The 24,611-nt window shown below is 41.1% G+C and overlaps 1 protein-coding gene across 2 annotated transcripts in view; it reads right to left on the bottom strand.

Moving 5' to 3' along the window:
* RET (ret proto-oncogene) overlaps positions 1-24,611 on the bottom strand; it is a 137,518-nt gene that overhangs the window by 13,132 nt on the left and 99,775 nt on the right. For both annotated transcript variants that reach the window (XM_048856253.2, XM_075130794.1), the window contains 8 exons: positions 22,622-22,747; positions 21,461-21,571; positions 17,339-17,452; positions 15,756-16,012; positions 13,164-13,311; positions 7,611-7,718; positions 4,632-4,846; positions 4,375-4,497 (listed from right to left, as the gene is read on the bottom strand). In XM_048856253.2, the coding sequence (XP_048712210.2) occupies positions 4,375-4,497; positions 4,632-4,846; positions 7,611-7,718; positions 13,164-13,311; positions 15,756-16,012; positions 17,339-17,452; positions 21,461-21,571; positions 22,622-22,747 (1,202 nt within the window). The remainder of the gene's footprint in view (positions 1-4,374; positions 4,498-4,631; positions 4,847-7,610; positions 7,719-13,163; positions 13,312-15,755; positions 16,013-17,338; positions 17,453-21,460; positions 21,572-22,621; positions 22,748-24,611) is intronic.

Genomic DNA, 24,611 nt, shown 5'->3' with positions numbered 1-24,611 from the left:
TGCTGGGCAGAGACGGGCTCCACCTTACGAAGAGAGGGAAGAGCATCTTTGCGAGCAGGCTGGCTAACCTAGTGAGGAGGGCTTTAAACTAGGTTCACCGGGGGAAGGAGACCAAAGCCCTGAGGTAAGTGGGAAAGCGGGATACCGGGAGGAAGCACAGGCAGGAATGTCTGTGAGGGGAGGGCTCCTGCCTCATACTGAGAATGAGGGGCGATCAGCAGGTTATCTCGAGTGCTTATATACGAATGCACAAAGCCTTGGAAACAAGCAGGGAGAACTGGAGGTCCTGATGATGTCAAGGAATTATGACGTGATTGGAATAACAGAGACTTGGTGGGATAACTCACATGACTGGAGTACTGTCATGGATGGTTACAAACTGTTCAGGAAGGACAGGCAGGGCAGAAAAGGTGGGGGAGTAGCACTGTATGTAAGGGAGCAGTATGACTGCTCAGAGCTCCGGTACAAAACTGCAGAAAAACCTGAGTGTCTCTGGATTAAGTTTAGAAGTGTAAGCAACAGGAGTGATGTAGTGGTGGGAGTCTGCTATAGACCACCGGACCAGGGGGATGAGGTGGATGAGGCTTTCTTCCGGCAGCTCGCGGAAGCTACTAGATCGCATGCCCTGGTTCTCATGGGTGACTTTAATTTTCCTGATATCTGCTGGGAGAGCAATACAGCGGTGCATAGACAATCCAGGAAGTTTTTGGAAAGCGTAGGGGACAATTTCCTGGTGCAAGTGCTAGAGGAGCCAACTGGAGGGGAGCTTTTCTTGACCTGCTGCTCACAAACCAGGAAGAATTAGTAGGGGAAGCAAAAGTGGATGGGAATCTGGGAGGCAGTGACCATGAGTTGGTTGAGTTCAGGATCCTGACACAGGGAAGAAAGGTAAGCAGCAAGATACGGACCCTGGACTTCAGGAAAGCAGACTTCGACTCCTTCAGGGAACGGATGGGTAGGATCCCCTGGGGGACTAACATGAAGGGGAAAGGAGTCCAGGAGAGCTGGCTGTATTTCAAGGAATCCCTGTTGAGGTTACAGGGACAAACCATCCCGATGTGTCGAAAGAATAGTAAATATGGCAGGCGACCAGCTTGGCTTAACGGTGAAATCCTAGCGGATCTTAAGCATAAAAAAGAAGCTTACAAGAAGTGGAAGGTTGGACATATGACCAGGGAAGAGTATAAAAATATTGCTCGGGCATGTAGGAATGAAATTAGGAGGGCCAAATCGCACCTGGAGCTGCAGCTAGCGAGAGATGTTAAGAGTAACAAGAAGGGTTTCTTCAGGTATGTTGGCAACAAGAAGAAAGCCAAGGAAAGTGTGGGCCCCTTAATGAATGAGGGAGGCAACCTAGTGACAGAGGATGTGGAAAAAGCTAATATACTCAATGCTTTTTTTGCCTCTGTCTTCACGAACAAGGTCAGCTCCCAGACTGCTGCGCTGGGCATCACAACATGGGGAATAGATGGCCAGCCCTCTGTGGAGAAAGAGGTGGTTAGGGACTATTTAGAAAAGCTGGACGTGCACAAGTCCATGGGGCCGGACGAGTTGCATCCGAGAGTGCTAAAGGAACTGGCGGCTGTGATTGCAGAGCCATTGGCCATTATCTTTGAAAACTCGTGGCGAACGGGGGAAGTCCCGGAAGACTGGAAAAAGGCTAATGTAGTGCCAATCTTTAAAAAAGGGAAGGAGGAGGATCCTGGGAACTACAGGCCAGTCAGCCTCACCTCAGTCCCCGGAAAAATCATGGAGCAGGTCCTCAAAGAATCAATCCTGAAGCACTTACATGAGAGGAAAGTGATCAGGAACAGTCAGCATGGATTCACCAAGGGAAGGTCATGCCTGACTAATCTAATCGCCTTCTGTGATGAGATTACTGGTTCTGTGGATGAAGGGAAAGCAGTGGATGTATTGTATCTTGACTTTAGCAAAGCTTTTGACACGGTCTCCCACAGTATTCTTGTCAGCAAGTTAAAGAAGTATGGGCTGGATGAATGCACTATAAGGTGGGTAGAAAGTTGGCTAGATTGTCGGGCTCAACGGGTAGTGATCAATGGCTCCATGTCTAGTTGGCAGCCGGTGTCAAGTGGAGTGCCCCAGGGGTCGGTCTTGGGGCCGGTTTTGTTCAATATCTTCATAAATGATCTGGAGGATGGTGTGGATTGCACTCTCAGCAAATTTGCAGATGATACTAAACTGGGAGGAGTGGTAGATATGCTGGAGGGCAGGGATAGGATACAGAGGGACCTAGACAAATTGGAGGATTGGGCCAAAAGAAATCTGATGAGGTTCAATAAGGATAAGTGCAGGGTCCTGCACTTAGGATGGAAGAACCCAATGCACAGCTACAGACTAGGGACCGAATGGCTAGGCAGCAGTTCTGCGGAAAAGGACCTAGGGGTGACAGTGGACGAGAAGCTGGATATGAGTCAGCAGTGTGCCCTGGTTGCCAAGAAGGCCAATGGCATTTTGGGATGTATAACTAGGGGCATAGCGAGCAGATCGAGGGACGTGATCGTCCCCCTCTATTCGACATTGGTGAGGCCTCATCTGGAGTACTGTGTCCAGTTTTGGGCCCCACACTACAAGAAGGACGTGGATAAATTGGAAAGAGTCCAGCGAAGGGCAACAAAAATGATTAGGGGTCTGGAACACATGACTTATGAGGAGAGGCTGAGGGAACTGGGATTGTTTAGTCTGTGGAAGAGAAGAATGAGGGGGGATTTGATAGCTGCTTTCAACTACCTGAGAGGTGGTTCCAGAGAGGATGGTTCTAGACTATTCTCAGTGGTGGAAGAGGACAGGACAAGGAGTAATGGTCTCAAGTTGCAGTGGGGGAGGTTTAGGTTGGATATTAGGAAAAACTTTTTCACTAGGAGGGTGGTGAAACACTGGAATGCGTTGCCTAGGGAGATGGTGGAATCTCCTTCCTTAGAAGTTTTTAAGGTCAGGCTTGACAAAGCCCTGGCTGGGATGATTTAATTGGGGATGGGTCCTGCTTTTGAGCAGGGGGTTGGATTAGATGACCTACTGAGGTCCCTTCCAACCCTGATATTCTATGATTCTATGATACTGGCCTCATTGACATGCAAAAGGCCCACTGATTTCAGTAAGAGTTGCATGCATACAGGCTATTGGCAGAATTCAGCTCAGTGCGTTATGACGATATCTGCTATGATAATAAATAATGACAAGTCTGAACTTGTTTCACAATCTTGAGTTATCATAATAGTTCTTTTTAGGGAAAGCCATGATATGGCTAAACAATGAGAGGAGTTCTCCTAACACCACAGGAGAGGCTTTCCATCACATTTCCTTTGCACAATCCTACAGATTAAATGTAACCATATGCTGGGTTCTGCAATGAGCACTGTGAGCAGACAGAACTATTTCTAGACAGCTGATAATAATATACTGTAACAGGAAAAATATAATTGCTTTAAAGAAAGGCATTCCAAACTGGCAGATGGGTATCTCTACTATCTATAGCAGAGATGGGCCCAAGCTCTGGCATTTGTATCTGGATTTTGAACCTTGTATATTTCAGAGCTGTTTGGAGCTGGGTTTTGGTTCAGATTATCATAGCTATAGTAGAAGCATTCATGAAACTAGGATCTGGATTTAGATTCCAAGTATGAAGTTTTCAGACAGAACTAGTTCTGATTTAAATGATTTCCAGCTCTTTCTGCCGACTTTTTCTTCAATCCCTTGTTTTGTGAGCTTGGCAGTTATGAAAAGAGAGGGAGAGTGATATTAATGGCTTTTTTATATAAAGTAGCAAGATGAGGCCCTAGATTTTGTACCCTAAGTAACTTACATACTAACAGCTATAAAAAAAATTACAACCTGAAAAATACTTGAAAGGAAATAGGATTATATTTGAATATATTTGTCTTTATTATTGATAGATCACCCATTATTTTTAAGGCCCCTGCCCATACGATAGCTATTACACAAACACAGGAGAAATCGTGGTTATAAGATGCATGGATACATGCTTTCCAAAAATAGTCCAGGGTTTTAACTTACTTACAAGGACACAGGTGGTCCTACTGAATCTATATTGTCACCATATCCTGTGACTGGGTTGTAGATGTTGTGTTGATGGGTCATTAGAGTAAAATACAAAGATTATTGCACATAGGCAGAAGAAAGAGCGGACTGGAATTAATGTTTTCTGCTGATGATATACCGGTAAATAGTGGCCCCAATGATGAAATTAATTGTTTTTGTTTAAACTTTACTTTTTGTTCCCTATTTCCTTATCAGAATTAGCTGTTGTATTTATTTTCCTGTTTTCAAGTGCTTCAGTGTAAACCCATTCCCTTGATTAAGCAAGGATTCCAGCCCTGGTTTTAACATGCACTGTACCTTGCTTCTCTTGACATAGGAATCTTCTTCATAAACATCTCGGGACAAGCCAAAATCAGAAATCTTCATTTTGCGTCCTTCTGCCACCAATACATTTCTAGCTGCTAAATCACGATGAACAAGCTTTTAAAATAAACCAACAATCATGGTTATTATTCTTATGGGGTAAGATGCATGATATATTTATATATATATATATCCAGATATATTTATGTCTATCAGAGAGATATGGTCAGTACACTGGTGTAGCACTGTACCTTCATTTCTGCCAGGTACTGCATCCCCCGAGATATCTGCCATGCAAATGAGATCAGATCTCCCATTGTTAAGGCTCTCTCATCTGGGTTGTCCAAGTAGCTTGAATTTCTGTTGGCATCACTGCCCACATAGCTAGGTCCTACTTTCCGACTTTCCCTGAGAAAACTGCGCAAGGAACCATACTTCGCATATTCCACAATTAAATACAAAGGTCCTGAGGAAAAGAAAGAAAAATACAAATCAGTCAGGTTGTTCTGCTCTACTTTGCAAAAGATTTTTCTAGTTAACATCACGGACTGGTTTGTAACAATTACAGGCCCCAATCCTGTAAACATCCTTCCCTGGGCACTGCAACTTGATGCGGTAGAATGATGTGTGCTTTCAAATAACCCTAAGAGCTATGCTGGTGGGGATTTTAGCTCCCAATAGGGCCATCAAAGCCAGTCAGGGAACACATGAAAAGCAGTCCACTGGTCCCTTAGGTTGGCATTTGAGAGAGAGGCCAACAACCTATCCTTGTAAAAAAGTTAAATTATAGAAAAACAATAAGTAGCGATTCCAGCAAACAGTATTATAGACAAGGGTGGCAGAGCCTTCTTCATGCCCTAGCAATGTCTGATGGCATGGGAAAGATTCAGAATCTTGCAAACATGCACTTAAGTGGATGTCCTATGGGAATTCGCTCATGCTACAATCCCAGGTACTCATGTACATAATTGCTCAGAGCTATAAAGGGCACCTACCAAAGCTAAAGTTGCGAAACAGTTTCTATGCTAGCCTTGTGTTTTCATGTCAGAACCGTAGAGTGTGTACCCTGTAGGGCTCTCTACATACCCAAGCAGTGCCTGTTTTTAGGGAAACAATGAGAAAGTACTGGTCAGCATGGCAGGCAGTGGTCTCAGCGCACCAGATGCCTCTCTGTTGTCAGGTTGTTTTGTAGGCATCATGGCACAAAGCCTTAAACAGTGTCTTTGCTTGGATATGGGGAGCATGTTTACAAGGAAAAAGGTTTCATTGAACAAAAAATATTTGTGATATCTATATATAGAATTAGACTGAGCTAGTTTTTATTCTGTCTAGCCACACACTAAATTTTGGTGTGCCGGCAACAATTATTAAACAATAGATTGGAAAAAAAATTTAATCCAGTGCATGACACATGCCATCTTAAATTTGTGGGGTGAAATCCTGGTCCCACTGAAGTCAATGGCAAAACTCAAATTCTCCATGATTTGCCTCATTTTGATTTGCCTCATTTTGTGTAGGTTTTGCAGTACATATGGTATTTTTTATCGTTAGCTGTAAATTCATGTGTATGGCTAGTGACACGCTTATTTAATACTCTTTTGGTTCTATTGATGGAGTCATGCACACACAATGTTATACCAAATACCAGGCCAGATCTTGCTTGCCTGACGCAGATGAATAGTCTCATTGACTGCAAGAAGATAAAACCTTAATTAGGTCAGGAGGATTCAAGAAAGCAAATAGAATACAATCCATTCATGCAATAAGCAGCTGCACAAAGGTGTTGGATCAAAATCTGTTCTTCTCATTCATCTGAGTTTCAATTCAGAATAAATCCACTGAAGTCACTAGAATGACTCCAGATTCACACTGATGAAGAAATACTGGCCTAATGAATAGAGCTCCTTAGCTTTCACCTTTTAATTTTCTTTTAAACCTAGCTGAAAATCAAGCCTGTATAAGGAATTGCTTAAGAAACTTGATTTTTAAAAAAATCACAATTACTTTCTGGAGTGTATAATATTTAGCTCACAAAGCATCTTCTCCCTCCAGCACTTCATTTTCAAAGCACTCAAGTATAGGTTCTCAACAAAAATCCTAACACACTTCAATCCATTAGCAAGCTTCTCCTCCCCACCACCCACATGAATAATATCCACTCTGTGCTACAATGCTGAGTACATTTGTCAGCTGTATCAAAGCCTTCCCACACCTATGCATTAATGAATTACCTTCATATTTATGAGAAGCGTTCGACTCAGAAACAGTTCACAGCACAATGATTTTATCCCCTCCGCAAGGTTCATAAAAAAAAATCCTGATTTTTTTTTTAAATCTCACTGCGTCTCCCAGATGCATAATCCTGAATTCTACGTGCCCCCAGAACAAACAATTACATCATCAGGAGTTCTGGGGATGCAGGACTGAGCCTTAAGAATTTGTGGCCATGTAAATCACTCACACTCCATAACAACTGAAAGTTCAACTTACAGCAGATATTTTATGGCAGAAGATGTTGCCATGCAACTCCATTTAACATTAATGGGAATTGTTTAGATAAATCCCCATGAACTGCACTGAAAGTTTGCCCCATTGGCTGTTTATAATACATCTTTTGAAAATTATTTCCCCCATGTATTTGCAGCTAAGTACAGTGTACACTTCAGTGAAACCAGTTTTTGACAAATGTAAGCATTCACGTAAGCACCACACAACAGAATCATGCTAGTGAAGAAAAACTCTGGGGCAGAAAAACTGAAAGCGAAACTAACTAGCAACCTAAACCAGGGGTTAGGTAGTGGCTTGTCCCTTAACTACTTGTTCACACAGCACCTGGCAAAATGGTGCCCCAATCCCTGACTTGGGCCTTTAGGTGCTACTAGAATACAAAATAATAATCATATGGAAAATCCAGTCGCCAAATTAGAAGAGGTTCACTGAGAACCAAGTTAGTGTCAAAAAATAGAGGCAGAAAAAGAAACTGGCCAGGAAATATTTTAAAATAGCTTTAGAATCAAAACATGTTTGTCTCTGACTATATAGGTGGTATCCATAAAATCTATGGCTAGTTTATCTGAAATTAGTATTTCTACTTCTCTCACTCATTCTTAACATCACCATTTTTAACCAAAGGCAAATTTATAAAAGTGTTTTGCATTTTAAATAGTGCTCCAACCCCAGGCTAGATCCATTCTTTGTTTTTCTCTTACTAACTAGCTGCTGACACTTACCATCCTGACTGCATGCTCCATACAGTTTGATGACATGAGGGTGGTTGACCTGTTTCAAGAGGTTGAACTCTGAGAGCAGATCTCGCAGCTCACTCTGGGAAGCGTTTTCTATAGAAGGCATCAAAACCAGACATCTGGTTAATAAAACACTGCAAAAGGAATGCACCACCTATAGACTAAGCTGTAAATTAGCATACTGCTACCTATTTGAGGTATTGAGATGCACTGGCCAAGTGATCAAGGTGCTCAACTGCAATTCCAGAGGTCATGGATTCACTTCTCGCTCCATCTCATACTGAAGGATAATTGACCCAGCAGCAAAATGGGCACCTGATCCATAGTGTTAGGGCTGTGAAAGGAAGTCAGCATGATGCTAGTCACATCACTCCCTTGTGTACTGTTGGCTATGGAAACTGACGTGTGTTAGCCTGATGAGCCATCTGTGGCTCGGAGCAGACTTTGACTTATTTTAGGTACTTGCAGGGGACGAATCACTGTAGTATAAAACAGGTACAATCTAAGAACAAGAATTTCAGAATGCTCTTGAAATGAGCATGGAGATGAAAAGCTTCAAGTGCTATCAGCTTTGTAACAGTTTTCAGAGAAGAGACAGGGCCTTAGTCTTCACTGATGTTCAGTCATTCACATCTTTGCCAAGTAGAGATGGGTGAAATTTTTCAGCTTGTGGTTTAACTCACTGAAAAATGCAGTTTTGGATGACCCCAAACTATTCAGGAATTTGACAAATTTGCCTAATAGTTTTGGCCAAAAAAATATATTTTCAGGACTTAGATGTCATTCACAAAACAGCAGGAGGAACTGGAGGTCATCATGGGCCCTCTTTATAAATTTTAGTCCAGTGGTTAGCATTCCCATTTTCCATATCAGGCAGAGGGGTATTTGAACTTGGGTCTCCCACCTCTCAGCCCTAACCAGCAGGCTATAGAGTCATTCTCACACACACTCTTCTCTTTCCCAGTGACTATTCAAGTATTTCATCCAAAGTGGAATAGCTTCAATAGGAGATATTGAAAGATCCTCACACCAGAATATCCCATAGCCCAATGGCTAATGTGCTTTCCTGCAATGTGGGAGGACCACGTTCTCCACATTAGGCAGAGAGGGCTATTGAACCAGTGTCTTGTGAGTGCTCTACTACTGGGCTAAAAGCTACAAAGGAGATGGGTGACATGACCCCCTCCCCCTGTTTTGTAAATCTAGCCTTTTCAAAATATCCGAAACAGCATGTTTCAGGTCAGACAAAATGTTTTGTTCAATGCAAAATAATTTTTTTTCAATTCACTGAATTTTGTTTGCAAATTTTGGGAACTGCCGTTGAACCACAAAATCAGTTACTGTCCAACTCTAAAGCCAGGTGAGAGTACAGCACTGCCATCTAACTAGGTAGCATTTTTATACCCACTCTGCACTGGTGTAATTGACTAGATAAGCTGCAAGGCACTGAAGAATCAAACCCAGAGCCTTTTGTGCCATATAACTACATTGAAATTACTGCATCCCTTTTCCACGCTACATACAGTAGACAAGATTTAGAGGACCTAGCACCTGATATAGCAGGAGATCTCCAGTAGGCCTAAAGCTAATTTATGTGATGAACCCAATGAGGGTGGTCTGAGCTTTGGGAGGCTACATAAGCCAAGCACTTCTCTTGACCAGAGCTTCCCTTGTTCAAACCAAGCTTACAGAAACATCCATGGCTCGCCTCAACCCTCTTTCCCCCAAATATTTAATTAAAGATAAAATGCCCTTCTATTCTTGTTAATCTTGCAGTACATATCCAGAATTCTAAACTTGGAGCTGGGTAGAGAGTTTGTATTGACATCAATAGAAGATACCTATCCAGACTTCTTTGCTGATGTTTGTGGGAAAACTGTGCGCATCCAGGATAGTATATGGCTTTTAGAGGCTCCCCCAGTCTTTTGTTTTTGCAGGGCCTCCTGTCTTCCTCTTTGAACACATTTGGGCTCCCCGGAATTCTATGGCCCTAACACTAGATTTCAGCAAGAAAATTCTGTGTGCTGTCCATCCTGAATCTCCTTGACACAAAGGGCTTTGACAGTTGCTTTTACAGCCAATATTTTTATTAGGAGGCTGATAAATAAATAATCACTGTTACCAGAGGCTCATAGAAACCAAGTTCAAACTTTGGTCTCTGTGAATATATCATACTGCCGAACATTTGGTATTCCATTTGTTAGCAGATGAACCGAACTGCCATGATCCTTTGTAGATGAACCAACATGTTTTGTACTCAGGCTAGATCTCGGTGTGTTGTCAAGTGATGGATTGTGTAAGACCTCTTGCTCTGATCCAATGACCCTTAGAAAATGTCCAGGAAATCAAAAAAGGGAGTATTTGTTATTAAAGATGTCTTCTGTGATTGGGAAGATAACAACTTGTTGCACAGATGTCTTTTGCTTATCAATTATATAAGTTGGGATGCCATGAAGGGAACTCCAATGGTCAATAGGTCAAGAGAACAGAATTTGTTTGTCCCTTTTTTGTGAACACGTATCATATATAAAGGCATGAATTTCTGAATGATATTTCGAATGGATTGGGCTGCAGGACTGCTTGCCTGGATCGATAATGTATTTGCCATTCTGTGGCAGGATGATTAATCTTTCACTAATAATCTTTGATTAATAAACTGATTGAGTCTTGGTTATCGGTCCTCTCATTAATAATCTACATTGAACCCTAACACATAATACATTTTTACATGGCATACTAAACCCAAAAGACAGTCTATACTATTTATTTTAACACCCAATTAAAATATGTGTTTGCTAATAGTTTGCCCTGATAATAACATTTTAATATGGTATCATTGTTTCTTTGTACTCCCCCATCTGCCTGACTGTATCCATCTTAAATTGTATGCTTTTGGGGGCAAGGTCTATGTTATTGTTTTGTGTTTGTACAGAGCCAGGCACAATGGAGTCCTAGACCATGACTGGTTCTTCGAGGTGCTGCTGTGAGCTGGAGGCTTCTCTACACATCTGCTCTGCCAGTGTCCCAACCCGGAGATTAAAAGGCACAAACAGCTTTGTTCTTTGCACTAGGATGAATTTGACCCTGGATATGTTCTCATTTATATTGTTCCAGATCCAATATCCACAGAAGCCAACAGGAATCTTTTTAATGACTTTAAAGAGCAGAGGATGGGTACTGATTCAGTTATACTATCCCTTGGCTGTCTGCCTGCAGAAAACTTTTTAGAGAAAATTCTGGGGTAGTGATTTTTTGTTATGGTTTTATTTTCATTTCTATTTGTTAACAAAGTAAAAACAACAGCAACACACAAATGTTTACCCAAGTAATGGGCAAATGTTTTCCAGCATCCAGGTCTCATGGAACGTTTGGGGGAGCTATCTGAGAGAAAAATATGCATTGCAAAGGGAATTCATTAGAGTTTGTGCTATTACTATAAATGCCATATGAATTTATTAGAGGAGGGTGCTTAAAATAAAGGCTTACTCCTGCTGCTATCAATTCTGCTCCAGATAATAGCTAGGGAAAGTCAAATGGTAAGTCAACTGGAACTAAGAATGTCACTTTTTAACAGCATATTTCAGAATTTTTAGCTCATATTATTGATGTAAAACCTGCTAAAAAGTCACAAGTACTTGTAAATGTATAAATAAAGTTGGCACGCTGTAAAAATTATGGATATTCCATTTATAATACCATGTAAAAGGTTATTTTAGTGTTACATGTAGAGCTATACTCATCTGTGTCTCTGCAAGACTAAGTTCCAGGGCTCCGTCTGCATGCTCTGTCTTTGATTTCATTTCCATTGAACCCTCATTATAAGGAAGCCTTTTTATAAATGTAGACATGCATTTCATAACTCATTTATTTCATTGGTAAATTGTTATAATATGCAATTTCCTTGCACTCAGTAAGAGGATGATGGACTTTTTTTTAAGCTTGCACATAATGAAAATGCTAATAAGAAGCCCATTATTCTATTATAATTGTGTTTTCTTATTCACAGCAGCAATTAACGACTAAGGTCATCCAGCCAGTGCTTGCTCCCCTCCAAAAGAAAGAAACCTCCACCCAGAAACATTTCTGAATACTTTTTTTGTGTCTTTCATATTCCTAGGGTGCTTATCTCCTTGGTATATAGGGACAACACACCATTATAAAGTAGTATCAGATTCTATCACAAAGCAGGGTTATTTCTCTCTGTTCTTTTCATTTCTACATCATCCTTCAGGACAATGCAGTTGAAATTAACCTTCTGTCAAAACAATAGGGTCAGTCCTAGGTTCTGTGGGGCCTTATGTGATCTAAAGGCCTCCATTTGCCTTCTTTGACCTGTGACCAAGGCCTCCCATCTCACTGATATGGTCCAGATGATGTAGCCATTAGGTGCGAAAGGTGGCATAAACCAAAGCCTACCACTATCTTCACTTGGGGAATATGGTGGTACTTGGTCTGGTCTACAGAAAGTGACAACTCATTATTTCATTACTTTGCTCTCCTTTTAAAGATGTAGGAGAAAGGTAGGTATAGCTGGGTTTGAAAAGAAGGACATATGGGTCAATTTCCTTAATGAAAGAAAATACAATAGGCAGAGATAGGTGGATACAGACGCCCCCTTCTTATCAACCAGAGTTTGTCTAGTGTAGGTCTTCTTCCAACTCTGTATCCTCAGTTTCTGTACATTTAAAACTCAACTGGACAAAACAATAGTCTTAAATTAATAATTCTTAACACTTATGTAGGGCTTTTCAGGTGAGGTTTTCAAAAGTGCTAGCCTAGCTTTGCTTCCACTGACTTCAAATGAGAGTTTTTCCATGGACTTTAATAGTAGCATAATTAGACCAAGGCTGAAAGCTTTCCAAAATCTCACCCTGTGCATACAAAGTGCTTTACAAACTGCCTATTTGCTTTTTCCTATAGCCATATTAGCTGGGTAAGTATTATTACCCACTATTACACAGATTGGAAAATTTAAGTAGAGAGATGAAGTGAATTGGTCATGGCCAGCCTACAATTAGAGCTGAAGGCTTCCTGGATTTCCTGCCCCTTGCCCAAAACCACTAGACCACACCTCTGTCGAGTAAATACATCAGATCAGTCTGACACGGGCAGGGAAGTAGATGGATAGCTTAATAGGTGTGTTCTGTCTCTAGACTCTATGTATCTAGCACAAATGGTCTACTTAAAGATATTTGAAGAAAAATTGAGATAGATTAATACAAAAATCTGTGCAGAGTTTTAAAAAGCCCCTGTGATACCTCAATCATTGACAACTTAAATGAGATACATTTGCCACAGTATATCACATTGCCCTTGCACAGCACAAGCTAGGGCCTTTGGAAATTACTTTGTTTGCATCAATGTGGCACTCTCCCTTTCAACAGGAATATGTCAGTACACAAATAGAATGCTAGAGGAAATGCTGCCAGGATGCTGGCAGGGTCTGCCCCCACATGGCCTCCTGCGTGCACACTAGACTCTTGTGAAATAGATTCAAAGGTTCCCAGATAGCTTTCAAATCATTTCGGGGAAATGTACCTTTTAGCATTTTCACTGCCACTGTGGTGTAGCCTGCTTTCCCCTTGAGTCTGAACGCTGTTGCCTTGACGACCTTTCCAAATTCTCCTTCTCCTAGTGTCTTGCCTAGAACCAGGTTCTTCCGGGGGAATTCCCATTTGGGGTCCTCCTATATGAGGGAAAAAAAGGAATCCTATCAGATAAAAAATGAGATGGAAGGGGTTATCTTATGAGACAGAAGGGGCCAGCTGCTGACTGGTAGCTCAAATCACAAAGGTTTAATACACTACTATATTTCAGGGAAGACGTTAGGCTCAGTTATCTGATTAATTTTTGTTTTTGTTCTGTTATCAGACAAAAGACCATGACTTTGCTCTTCTACAACACCCTCTAAAAGCTCTTTGCAAGCATTTTTCAATTAGCTACTAGTTTCCTCTAGATAAAAAGGCACTATCAATATCGATGATGTTTACAGGCCTACCTGAGATTTTCTGTATAAATGAAACACTAACTGAATAAATGCTCACCTTCAAAATAAAGTATGCATATTTGATCTTGCATTTCTGTTTAACTTGTGGGAGGAGGTTTTCCTTTAAGAATTCATCACAGACAACAATCAATCTGTTATGAAATGCTATTGAGCCTTACAGTTACAGAAGAGTGATAAAATGTATAAACCAACCAAGAAATAAAAGCAAATAGAGTACAAGCTACTATGAAGGCATCCATATCTAACATCCAAATGTATCAGACGCTGCCATATGGGTCAAACAAGAGAACAGTGTTTCACTGCACAGGACTTTTCCAGACACCATCCTATTTGGCCCAGGTAGAAAATAAATAAAAAATGCACAAACTGGCAGGCATCCTACATACAGTATAATCAAACAACAGAAACTGCATCAAAGGACTGGTGGGAGGGCAGGGGGGAGAAGCCTTCCAAAGTATGCAGATAAACCCACCCTAAACTAAGCTTTATAAGTGAAATTAAGATAATCGGGTTTTAGTGTGGTGCTGTAGGTCAATGTCCAAGGAAAATCCTGTATTGGAGATTAGCTGATACCAGATGTTATGGAGCTGTTAACCTCGGTTAATGTAATGTTAGTTGGATGAATTTTTTTAACCCATTGATTGTTTGCATTTTACACAATTTCTGGCCATCTACAATTAGCCCATGAAATAAAATACTGCCAGGATATTGACATTCCCCCCCCTTAACTAGAATCCTACCATATAAATTAAAATTTAGTCAATGCACTAAAATAAAGTCCTGTGATCAAGCTCCACAGTGCAGCACGTGCAGTCCAACTGAATGCTGGAAGATATTACTAAAACAACGACATAATGTTTACAATGAAAGTGCAAACAGTACAGCTAGCTGCAAACGGGAGTAGCCAATAATGACAGTACTAGGGAACAAAAGTAATTAGCCGCAAACTTTCCAGGGAACTAGTTGAATTTGAATTCAATTGTTTGTTTTAGTCGACCATTATTTAGTTCCACACCCCAGGACAGTTAGCTCACAATCAAACTATTGCACTACAAGAAGTGTTATACAAATGAATGGTACAGTAATAGCCCATGCAAAGCTGATATCAGGCTACTGCTCAGTAATTGATAAATAATTAAATACTTTCCATTTGCAGTACATGACAATTTTCATCGAGAATTTTAAATCCTTCAGAAAGTTACCATTGTCTCTCAGATGGGGAAACTGACATAGAGTGATGATGTGACTTGCCCAAGAAAATACTTCAAGTCAGTAGTTGAGTTAGCAATAGAGCTCAGGTCTTCTCACTCCCAGGTCTGTGCTTAAATCACTAGACAGTGTCACCTTACATTCAAGGGAGACAGTGTTTCTTAGGGGATAGCAATGGACTAAGATTCAAGAGACTTGAGTTCTATACCCCACTCTGCCAATGACCTCCTGTGTGACCCTGTGCATGTCACTTTGCCTCTCCGTGCCTCAGTTTCCCCACCTGTAAAATGAGGATAATGCTACTGGCCTCCTTTGAAAAAGTGATTTGAAATCTACCAGCAAAGAGTGTTTTGAGAGATAGATGCTACTATTATTTATCCTCACGATAGAGATATTGGTCAGCAAATAGATTTCAAACATTGACAAATCAGTTTAACCTCAGTTAGCTTAACCCTGTACTGAAGTCAATGGCAAAAGAAATAAGGGATTAGATTGTGCCTAGAGCGTTACACTTCTTTAGACACTAACAGTAAGAGAGAATGCAGTGGGCTTGTGCAGGAAGTTATGATCTGTTTAATTACCATGCATTCATTAGATATCTTTATCTTATTCCCTCCATGTGGGTGATTTTTGTTTCATTTCATTTGAATCTTAGACTGCAATCTCTTTGGAGGAAGGCCTCTCTCTTACGAATAGTGAAATTCTAGGCCTGCTGAAGTGAATAGGGCCAGAATTTCACCTTAAATGTTTGTCCAGCACAATGCATCCTCAAATCAAAATGGGGGTTTGGGGCACTACCACAACATATTCAGTACACGACACACAACTTTCCTTAGAAAGCCCAAATCGTGGCAAAGCAAAAAAGCCAAGACGAATCAGTACGCAATTTAAAAGCATAAAATATAAAAGCTTACAGGTATTTTAAAGGTGTCGACAGGCACCTGGTTCTCCATAGAGTCCAGAGATGGCCGACGGACATTTGTAGAAGAGTAACTGATGGGGTAGGACTGGGCTGGGCGCCGAAAGGTCATCTCTGCTGAGGCAATCGGTGGTTTCGGAGAATTCTTGTGGTAACGGTGGATGAAATAAGAAGAGAGCAGCACTGAGATAATGAAGGAGAGCAGAACTGCCCCTGCAATCACGGTCTTGCACACGTCATCACACAGCGGCTCTATGGGCAGAGGGGGAATTGATTACAGTTCTGCTGGTTTCGTTTTCAATTTTTTCCCATGTCATCTCTTTCCACGCCCCCCCTTTGGTAGCTAGTTACCGTTCACAACAGCATCTACTTCGAGGTTTTGAATTAAATTTACCGTATAACCGTAATTTCATAAGCGACACTAAAACCCTGGATCTAATTCTCAAAGAAAGGTAGAAGTGATGCATTTGCAAATATATCCAGTGCAGCTGCAAAATCCTACATTTCCCCCAAGTTCTGTGGGCAATTGCAAGCCTAAATGCCTGTTAAACTGTAACTAGATTTAGTTAGAGTCTTACAGCCCTTAGTAGTGCAGGTACTGACTTAATCTGAGACCTCTTCCTTGAGACTTATCCTATCATATAGTCATTTGCCAACACCACTGCAGACCCTAGGAACACAATCCCTTGATATCCTTTTCAGATCCACTTCCCTACCAACTAACATTTCCCCTAGAAGTGTATATTATTATAGAATCATAGAAATGTAGGGTTGGATTGGACTTTGAAAGGCCATCTAGTCTATCTTATTGCACTGAGGCGGGACCATGTATAACTATGTTATGAGTATTCTCAAGTCTCCCTTTCCCCTTTTTCCTGCATGGGAACCCCTCTCTAACTTCAGAAGGGTCGAGGTGGGGGGGGGGGGGTCCTTAGTTGTATTATTGCTTTCATTTTGTTTTTTGCTTTTCACTTAACAATATATTGTCCAGTGCTACAAGTCCTTCATGGAGAAGGCTCATGAGAAAACAAATCACTACTCCCCTTTTGCAAGTACTCCCATTCTGCCTTCCTTGGAAAACAGGGCAAGAGGTGTAGCTAGGTATCAATCTACCCCCAGGAGAATGGATAAGGTGATTCCAGCACCTTCCACAACTGTCTTTTCCATCTCTGAGTTCTGTAGTTGAGATTTTTAACTCAAGTCCAGTGAAAAGCAATCCCCTAACCACCTTTGAAGATTTCAGACCACAAGTCCATGCCACCCTTCCACTGATATGCAGCCACCTCTGGGGATTGTGGGGCAGCCAACCAGTGTATTGTGCAACACTGGATGGGAGGGGACACTATGCCAAAAACACAGGGACAAAATCCATGGGGAATCCTTAATGTCCAAATCCAGGAACTCCCTTCTTAATGCTTTGTACACTGGCAGGCCATGAACGTGAACATTACCCATCACCATGTAAATGAGTTTAGATGGTTCTATATATCAAAGACAGGAGTATTGTATATAGTAGGAAAGGTTAGTGTCACAAGAGCAAGATAACTGTAAAACCAGCTAAATAATCTTTAGACTTACCTTTAATATCATCTTTCTCACAGTAACAGTTTTGTCTTGGGAAGCAGTAACAAATCCCATGTCCTGATTTAATTCCATGAGCGCCTCTCTCATGACCACCAATGATGTTTCCATCTAATCAAATACAAACGCAAGCTCAGATTCTCACACTGTAGTTAAAAGACAAACCTCAACAGCTCATTCCACTAAAGGGTTTTTGTGGGCTTACCCTACTAAGTATTTGAAATTTGACAGTGCAGCTCAGATTAAGCAGTAAAAATGAAGATAGGTGAAAAAAAATGGACAAAAGGTCTCTGGGGGTTAATGTAAAGAGATTAGGGAACTCAAAGACTACTTGAATACTAGTTCTGGGCTCACTGGTCTGATTAGCAATTACTGCTGTTATAGAAGATCCTGGTTCATAGATTTACAAATGATAGACAAGGTGGGTATAGAATACATAGAGTTTATTTTGGATTATGTCTTTACTTTGTATGTGTACAATGGGTGGATACCGCCTTTATTTAAAATGGCCTTTAAATATGGAACATGTATATCTATTATTTAATATTGATTCCCACTCCCAACTCATCTGACCTCTCTCTGCCTTGTCAGCTCTCCAAAATCTTCCCTCAAAATCTTCTCTTATTTAGTTTAATTTTTCTCTCCCACTGCTGCTCTGTGACTGTTGTGTGCCTTATATATGTAGGAGACAGCAGTCTAGTTGTGACAGCAGGCCAGGAACCGGTGGTCAAGAGACGGGTTTTATTCCTGGTTCTGACAGCCACTTGCTCTGATCTTGGACCAATCAGTTAAGCACTGTGCACCTCAGTTTTCCCATCTTCAAATGGAGATGATGATGATACCTACTTTTGCAAAGTGTTTTGCAATATGAAAGCACTAAAACCTCTGTAAATGAATGTTTTATTGTCTAGGATAATCTATTATTTAGCATAAGGACACACTGTATGTAACCACCCTATGTACAGAGCTAGCCTGATTTCCAAATGGCAAAGTTCCTGCAGAATCAGGCTCTTTTGAAACCATCATATGAAAATCTGTAAAACATACTTCCATACAGAAACTATTAGTAGTAATCATCTTTTTTATCTACATAGTGCTTTACATCCCTAAGATTTAATAGGATGAAATCAACTGTGTTCTATAAAAATGTAGTCAGGTTCTATAGAGATTACAGGTATTAAACTGGAGAAAGAGATCATTTCTATAGTTATATTTTTAAACCATCCTATAGAATTCTATACCAGGGATATAACTTATTAAATTTTGCAGGAGGATAAAAAAAATCTTCTAGAAAGGTTATGATTTTCTACTGAATCCTACATGTATTTTCCAAAAGGGAATGCAGCTGTCTCTGTGACGGAGGACGGGTGGGCAAAGCAATGTGCTCCAAAATTGGGGAACAGGACATTTTGGCCAATAGCATGAGAGCAACCCTCTAATTTGTGCGGGGAAAGTGCAATGGGAATTCAGCATCCTTGCAAAGTATATAGGACCTCAGTCTTACAGATCTTTCCTCAGGGATCCACACGTACTAAACTGCGTGTGATTTAAGGAGACTATGCTGGGTCAACCCCGTCAGAGCTAGGACCTGTTCCAGGAAACATAGGTGTTTCCAGACCTGTCATTTGGTCCCCTATGGGACCTAAATTAATTCTCCTAATTATTCCTCTGTCTTGGAGAGGTGAGCACTGATTGCTTCCCAGCTTGCAAGCTCATGGCAGTGGATGACGATAACGTCAGATAAGTACAACTGCTTCTACTCCAAAAGTTCTTTGTGAGAGCAGGGGAAGTGTTTCCTTGCATAGGACAGCAAGAGAAAAAACACTTCCACTCTGGATATAAATGGGGCTTCCCCATTGGGTCCAATGGAGCTTACTCGAGTTAGAGTACAGTTACTAGGGAAACTCCGGCAGTTCTACAGATTACCAGCGGTGCTACAGATTACATTGTGTCTCTATGCCTATCCTTTCATTCAATCAGCAGCTGTTTTCACTGCCTGATGGAGGGCAGGGACTTTCTACCCTGCCTTCAGATCCTGTAAACTGGGGCCCTTACCAAGAAACCCTCCCCAAAGCTGAAAGATGTGGGAGTGACCATCTGGTGGCTCCAGAAGATCAGAAAACAAACACTGCAGTTTAGCTAGGAGCAGAGAATGCTGGATGGTCACACTACCACTGAACACTAAAGTAAACAAACAAAATTGAACCCAGCTCCCATATTTTCTTTGAAGTTCAGGTTCTGTAGAACCTAATCTCACAGATGAACCTGCAATGGTTGGTCCGGTGAACATCGTTCAAAACTTCTTAGCAGGGTTCACATGGCACAGCCAGCCCTGACCAAAAACCCACTACCATTTAGAATTCTCTCTACTATTATATTTAAAGTAATTACATATTATACTGAGGCATCTACAGAAAGGATGTGGACAAACTGGAGAGAGTCCAGCGGTGGGTAATGAAAATGATTAGGGGGCTGGGGCACATGACTTACGAGGAGAGGCTGAGAGAACTGGGCTTATTTAGTCTGCAGAAGAGAGGAATGATGGAGGATTTGATAGCAGCCTTCAACTACCTGAAAGGGGGTTCCAAAGAGGACGGAGCTCGGCTGTTCTCAGTGGTGGCTGATGACAGAACAAGAAGCAATGGTCTCAAGTTGCAGTGGGGGAGATCGAGGTTGGATAACTGGAGGGTGGTGAAGCACTGGAATGGGTTACCCAGGGAGGTTGTGGAATCTCCATCCTTAGAGGTTTTTAAGGCCTGGCTTGACAAAGACCTGGCTGGGATAATTTAGTTGGGGTTGGTCCTGCTTTGAGCAGGGGGCTGGACTAATGGCCTCCTGAGGTCTCTTCCAACCCTAATCTTCTATGATTCTATGACTTTGTTTAGTACGTAAATAGGTTTCCTGTGCTTGATGGTGACAACAGTAGAACCAATTGTATTAGCTTGTTTGTAGGGTCCCATTGCAAGTGGCATATGTAATATGTGCATATGGGTGTGCACGTATGTATAAAAGCTTATGCTCAAATAAATTGGTTAGTCTCTAAGGTGCCACAAGTACTCCTTTTCTTTTTGCGAATACAGACTACACGGCTGTTACTCTGAAACCTGTATAATTTTTGGGATTTAAGCACCAAGTGCCTACCCATCAGAATGATAGATGAATGATAAAAATAAATATTTTAGCAGCGATCTTATATATACACAACATACTTGGCATTACAACATCCAGGATTTTATAATACATTGTTTGCTTTTGCCAAAGAAATGCCTTCTGCCGATAAAAGCGGAGATAATGATACTTGTCAGCACATTTGAACTCCTGCAATGCACTAATTTCTCCATCTGTGAACATATTGGCTATGACCACCAACCCTGTGTCCTGAACTGCTAAGTCAGAACAACATTCTCAATTTATGCATTAACAAGATAGCATACATAACATCTAGAAAGCTTGTGTTACTTGCCTGTTTCTATTGTCCAATAAGATTCCATTTCTTTCAGTCTTCTGTCAAGCAAACCATCTGCCACTACATATGTTGAACATTACAGATTTTAGGGAGGCTGCTTCTAGCACATCATTTGCTGCTTGTAAAGTGACAGCTGATTCCTCTTATAACCAGTGAAGATTTTTTCAGATGATAGTAAAATATCTATGAGCACTTTAAGCATTTCTGCCACTTTAAAGTTTATGTTTTGTTCACAAGCTGAATTAGATTTACCAAGGTCTTTTCTACACTGTGAATTAGCCTGCATCAACTGGGGTGTAAATTCTAATATGCACCAGCACTAAAGCTCCCTAGTGAATGCCAGCAGGGTCCATATTAGAAGTTGCCCCCCAGCTGATGCAGGCAAAAGCACAGTGTAGACAAACACAATCTTGCTCTGAGTTAATTCAATCAGAGTTTGGCTATTGACTCTAAAGGGCGGAAGACTGGGCTCATAACTCTGAACTTTGCACAACTCAAACATTAGCTATAAGACTGTAAATAGATATTTGTGTTTAATATATGCAAAGGACCTGGAAACAAGAAAGCAGAACTTGGACTAATATACACAGCTTTAACATACCAATTATTATTTTATATATTATATTTTAGATTAACGTTAAAACACTCCATACTTGTGCAATCTTGGGGGCACACTGATGGATCTTTGCTCTCTATAATGTCACAGGTGCCATCTGGACAAGTCCTGATGCTTGGGGTGCAGGTAGAATAATTTGTGGTGATTCCTATGAACACACAAGCACACAACAGTCCAAATACCACAATGATTTGAAGAGAAGTTCATTGCACTCTCTTGGTTCATGTTGACACACAGACACAGGGGACGCTGTCAGTTTAAAAAAAAAAATCACACTCTGTCTACAAATTCTTTACCTGCTGTTTTTACAACTAACATGCAAGATGATGATAACTGAAAGCGATCAAAAAGTGTGTTTTTCACTGAGCACAAGCTTTCGTGAGCTAAGGTGCCACAAGTACTCCTTTTCTTTTTGTGAATATAGACTAACATGGCTGCTACTCTGAAACCTGTTTTTCACTGGGTTTTCAGTTTATCTACTTGGTGCATTTGACGGCCCTTTGTGCGCTGTCAGTTTCAGTTATGGTGATCTTCGGTGTTATTTGCAACAAAGGTAGGTGAAACATCCTGAGTACAAAGTTTGCTTTTTAAAACTGATGATCCCTCTTTAAATGTATTTTCACAAGCCTGTGATTGAACAAAAGGTTTACAAATAGTTGGAGGGAAATTGTGATATTAATAGAAGGGCAAGAGTAAAACATCAAGTTTGCTATGGAATATTTAAGAATACCATAATTTGTCACATAAGCAATGTGTCGTAAGTGTTACAGAGCACACATTCTCAAGTTTTGGATAATGGTTTCAAACTGAGACCTCTGTTGTACCAGCCAATATCTGCTGGTGGGATTTTGTAGAATTTGAGCTGTTCCAAACTCAGGTCATGATTGCAAGGGGTTATGTTGCATCCAACAGGCCATATTCTTCTCTTCATTCCCAGTGATTGCTAATTTGATACCTGCAGGTGCTGTGATGGGTGGGCCCCAGGGATTGGATTAATGACGTCTTCCCCGTAACTCTGCTCTCCTCCCTCCTTCAGGTTTTATTTGTGTATTATTTATACCATAAGTTCTGGATGGTTTAATACCCTGGGGTATCTCTTCAGCTGGAACTGATGAGCACAGTTACACCATAGTCAATGGAGCTGTGCCAATTTAACATCAGCTGACAATCTGGCCAATTACGCAGCAGAAGTGTGTACCTTTTCCACTTCCCTGTCTCCACTCGCATTTTCCTGTTAGCACTCCTACACCACCACACTCTTCACATTCAGCACGGTGCTTATTAACAGCGCAAGATTCAGGACAGTCCTCTTCTTTCTTAATAACTGCGTGGAACGGAAGCAAGACAACGTGAGGTGTCACTAGCTGGATTGATAGAGGTGAATACACATTCAAGGCAGCTGGGCTCTAAAAAGGAGAAATTCCTTTTTCTAGATTAAAAATGAGAGAACACAGTTAACTTTGAGGACTATCCCTCAATACATTTAGAATAAAGACTGAAGGGACCAGGGCTGTGTATCTTCTTCCTATTTAGTATCAAAGGGGTGGTGGCAGAAGCATTGCCCTCTCTGATTGCTGGGCATAATGCTTGGAATTACAGAAAGGCTGCACGATGCACTAACGTACCAATTATAATACAAACAATGGATTCAGAAAAAGACAGCTGATGAAGGCATGACCCTTGTTGTTTGGGCTGGTGTGACACTGGGCCAGCAAACAGCAGGTGGCACGGAGAGGTTCTGATTGCAACTAGCACAAAACTCTGGCGGGAGGAATAGCACGACTGATCCCCTGTGTCCATTTCCCCAATCTGCCCCAAACTTAACATCTGAGGTCACGTTATTTACATAATTCAAAGGAATAGGGGCAATCAACTGCTGGAAGTTAACTGTTCTGCGTGGACAATTCTCTTAGAGAGTACTTAATGGTTTGGTAGATTGAAGTATAGTCCCAATCTGTTCTTGTGATCCAGGGAGGTGTTATACGGTTTACTTACACAGATCTTCCCTTTTCTGTGAAGTTTGAACCCTGACACTTTTGCTACAATGAACCAAGTGTGGTACCATATTAAGTACTAGGCAAAGGCTGGGTAAAATGACTAAACCAGCAAAAAATAGATACAATACAAATGGTTGTTGGTGGTAAACAAGCCCATTGGAATTCACACTGACATCTTTGTGCAGCAGAGTCATGGGTTACATATTTGGAGGCTACCATAAGGACATATAAAATTAAATAAGTGGAAAGTACAGAAAAAGAAACAAATGGAAGAGAACTGACCCCTAATGTAGACCACACGTGCTACCATGCTGTCTAGTCCCGTTTCTGTAATGTTCCCTTGCCTGTTTTTAAGCAGCCTGACAATGATTATAGTATGAACAACAAAATGAGAAGCATCTAACATAACTTCAGTGCCTCCCGTGCACATTTTCTAACATTTTGTTGTTTTAATCTTCAGTCCAGGAGAGTGAAGGACTGCAGTGTTTATTGCTACATATGCACTACACTGAATATTACGAGGCTGCTAAATGGCTAATTTACTGCCCTTTTCCAGAGCATGTGTTCAACTCTATGCACAAGCCTAAATTTTTATACCTCATGTTCTGCATGAGTATTAAGAGGAGAAACAAACAAGGAGAAAGGTGTGTCTGACAAGGAAGTGCTTTGCAATGACAAAACTGAAGAGGGATACATGTATATGAAACAAACACACACAAAAAGTAGATTCTTACAAAGCTAATCATGGTTTATAATATAAGGAATTGCATTTGATGAAACTCCTTTTATATCTAACACAATATCTATCTTCACATATCCTCTAGAAATGTGAATTTGAAAGGAGTCTGAACCAAAACACCTAATCCAAACACCCAAACTTTGGGATCTGATCTGAACTCGGTGGCTCAGGCTCATTTCTATTGTTAATTTCACCAGTGTATGAACTGCTCTAACAAGGCACTTGCCTAAAAATTAACACTGAAAGAGACAAGCCCAGCTAAAACAAGTTGTGACGGTCTCCTCAGGGAGCTCAGAACCATAAGCCACTGTGTTAACCTCAGTGAGAGAGCGCTTTTCTGGAGCTTACACTCCCTGCTACAGCAGTAAACTCCTTGTACTCTGCCAGTCTAAACCTTGTCTTGCCAGTAACAACGAGTGTACCCCAGTTCCCGAATTCCACAGAGATGTCTC

The sequence above is a fragment of the Caretta caretta genome, chromosome 7, assembly GCF_965140235.1.
Source record: "Caretta caretta isolate rCarCar2 chromosome 7, rCarCar1.hap1, whole genome shotgun sequence".
Lineage (NCBI taxonomy): Eukaryota > Metazoa > Chordata > Testudines > Cheloniidae > Caretta > Caretta caretta.
This window is presented reverse-complemented; position numbering and strand designations above follow the sequence as displayed.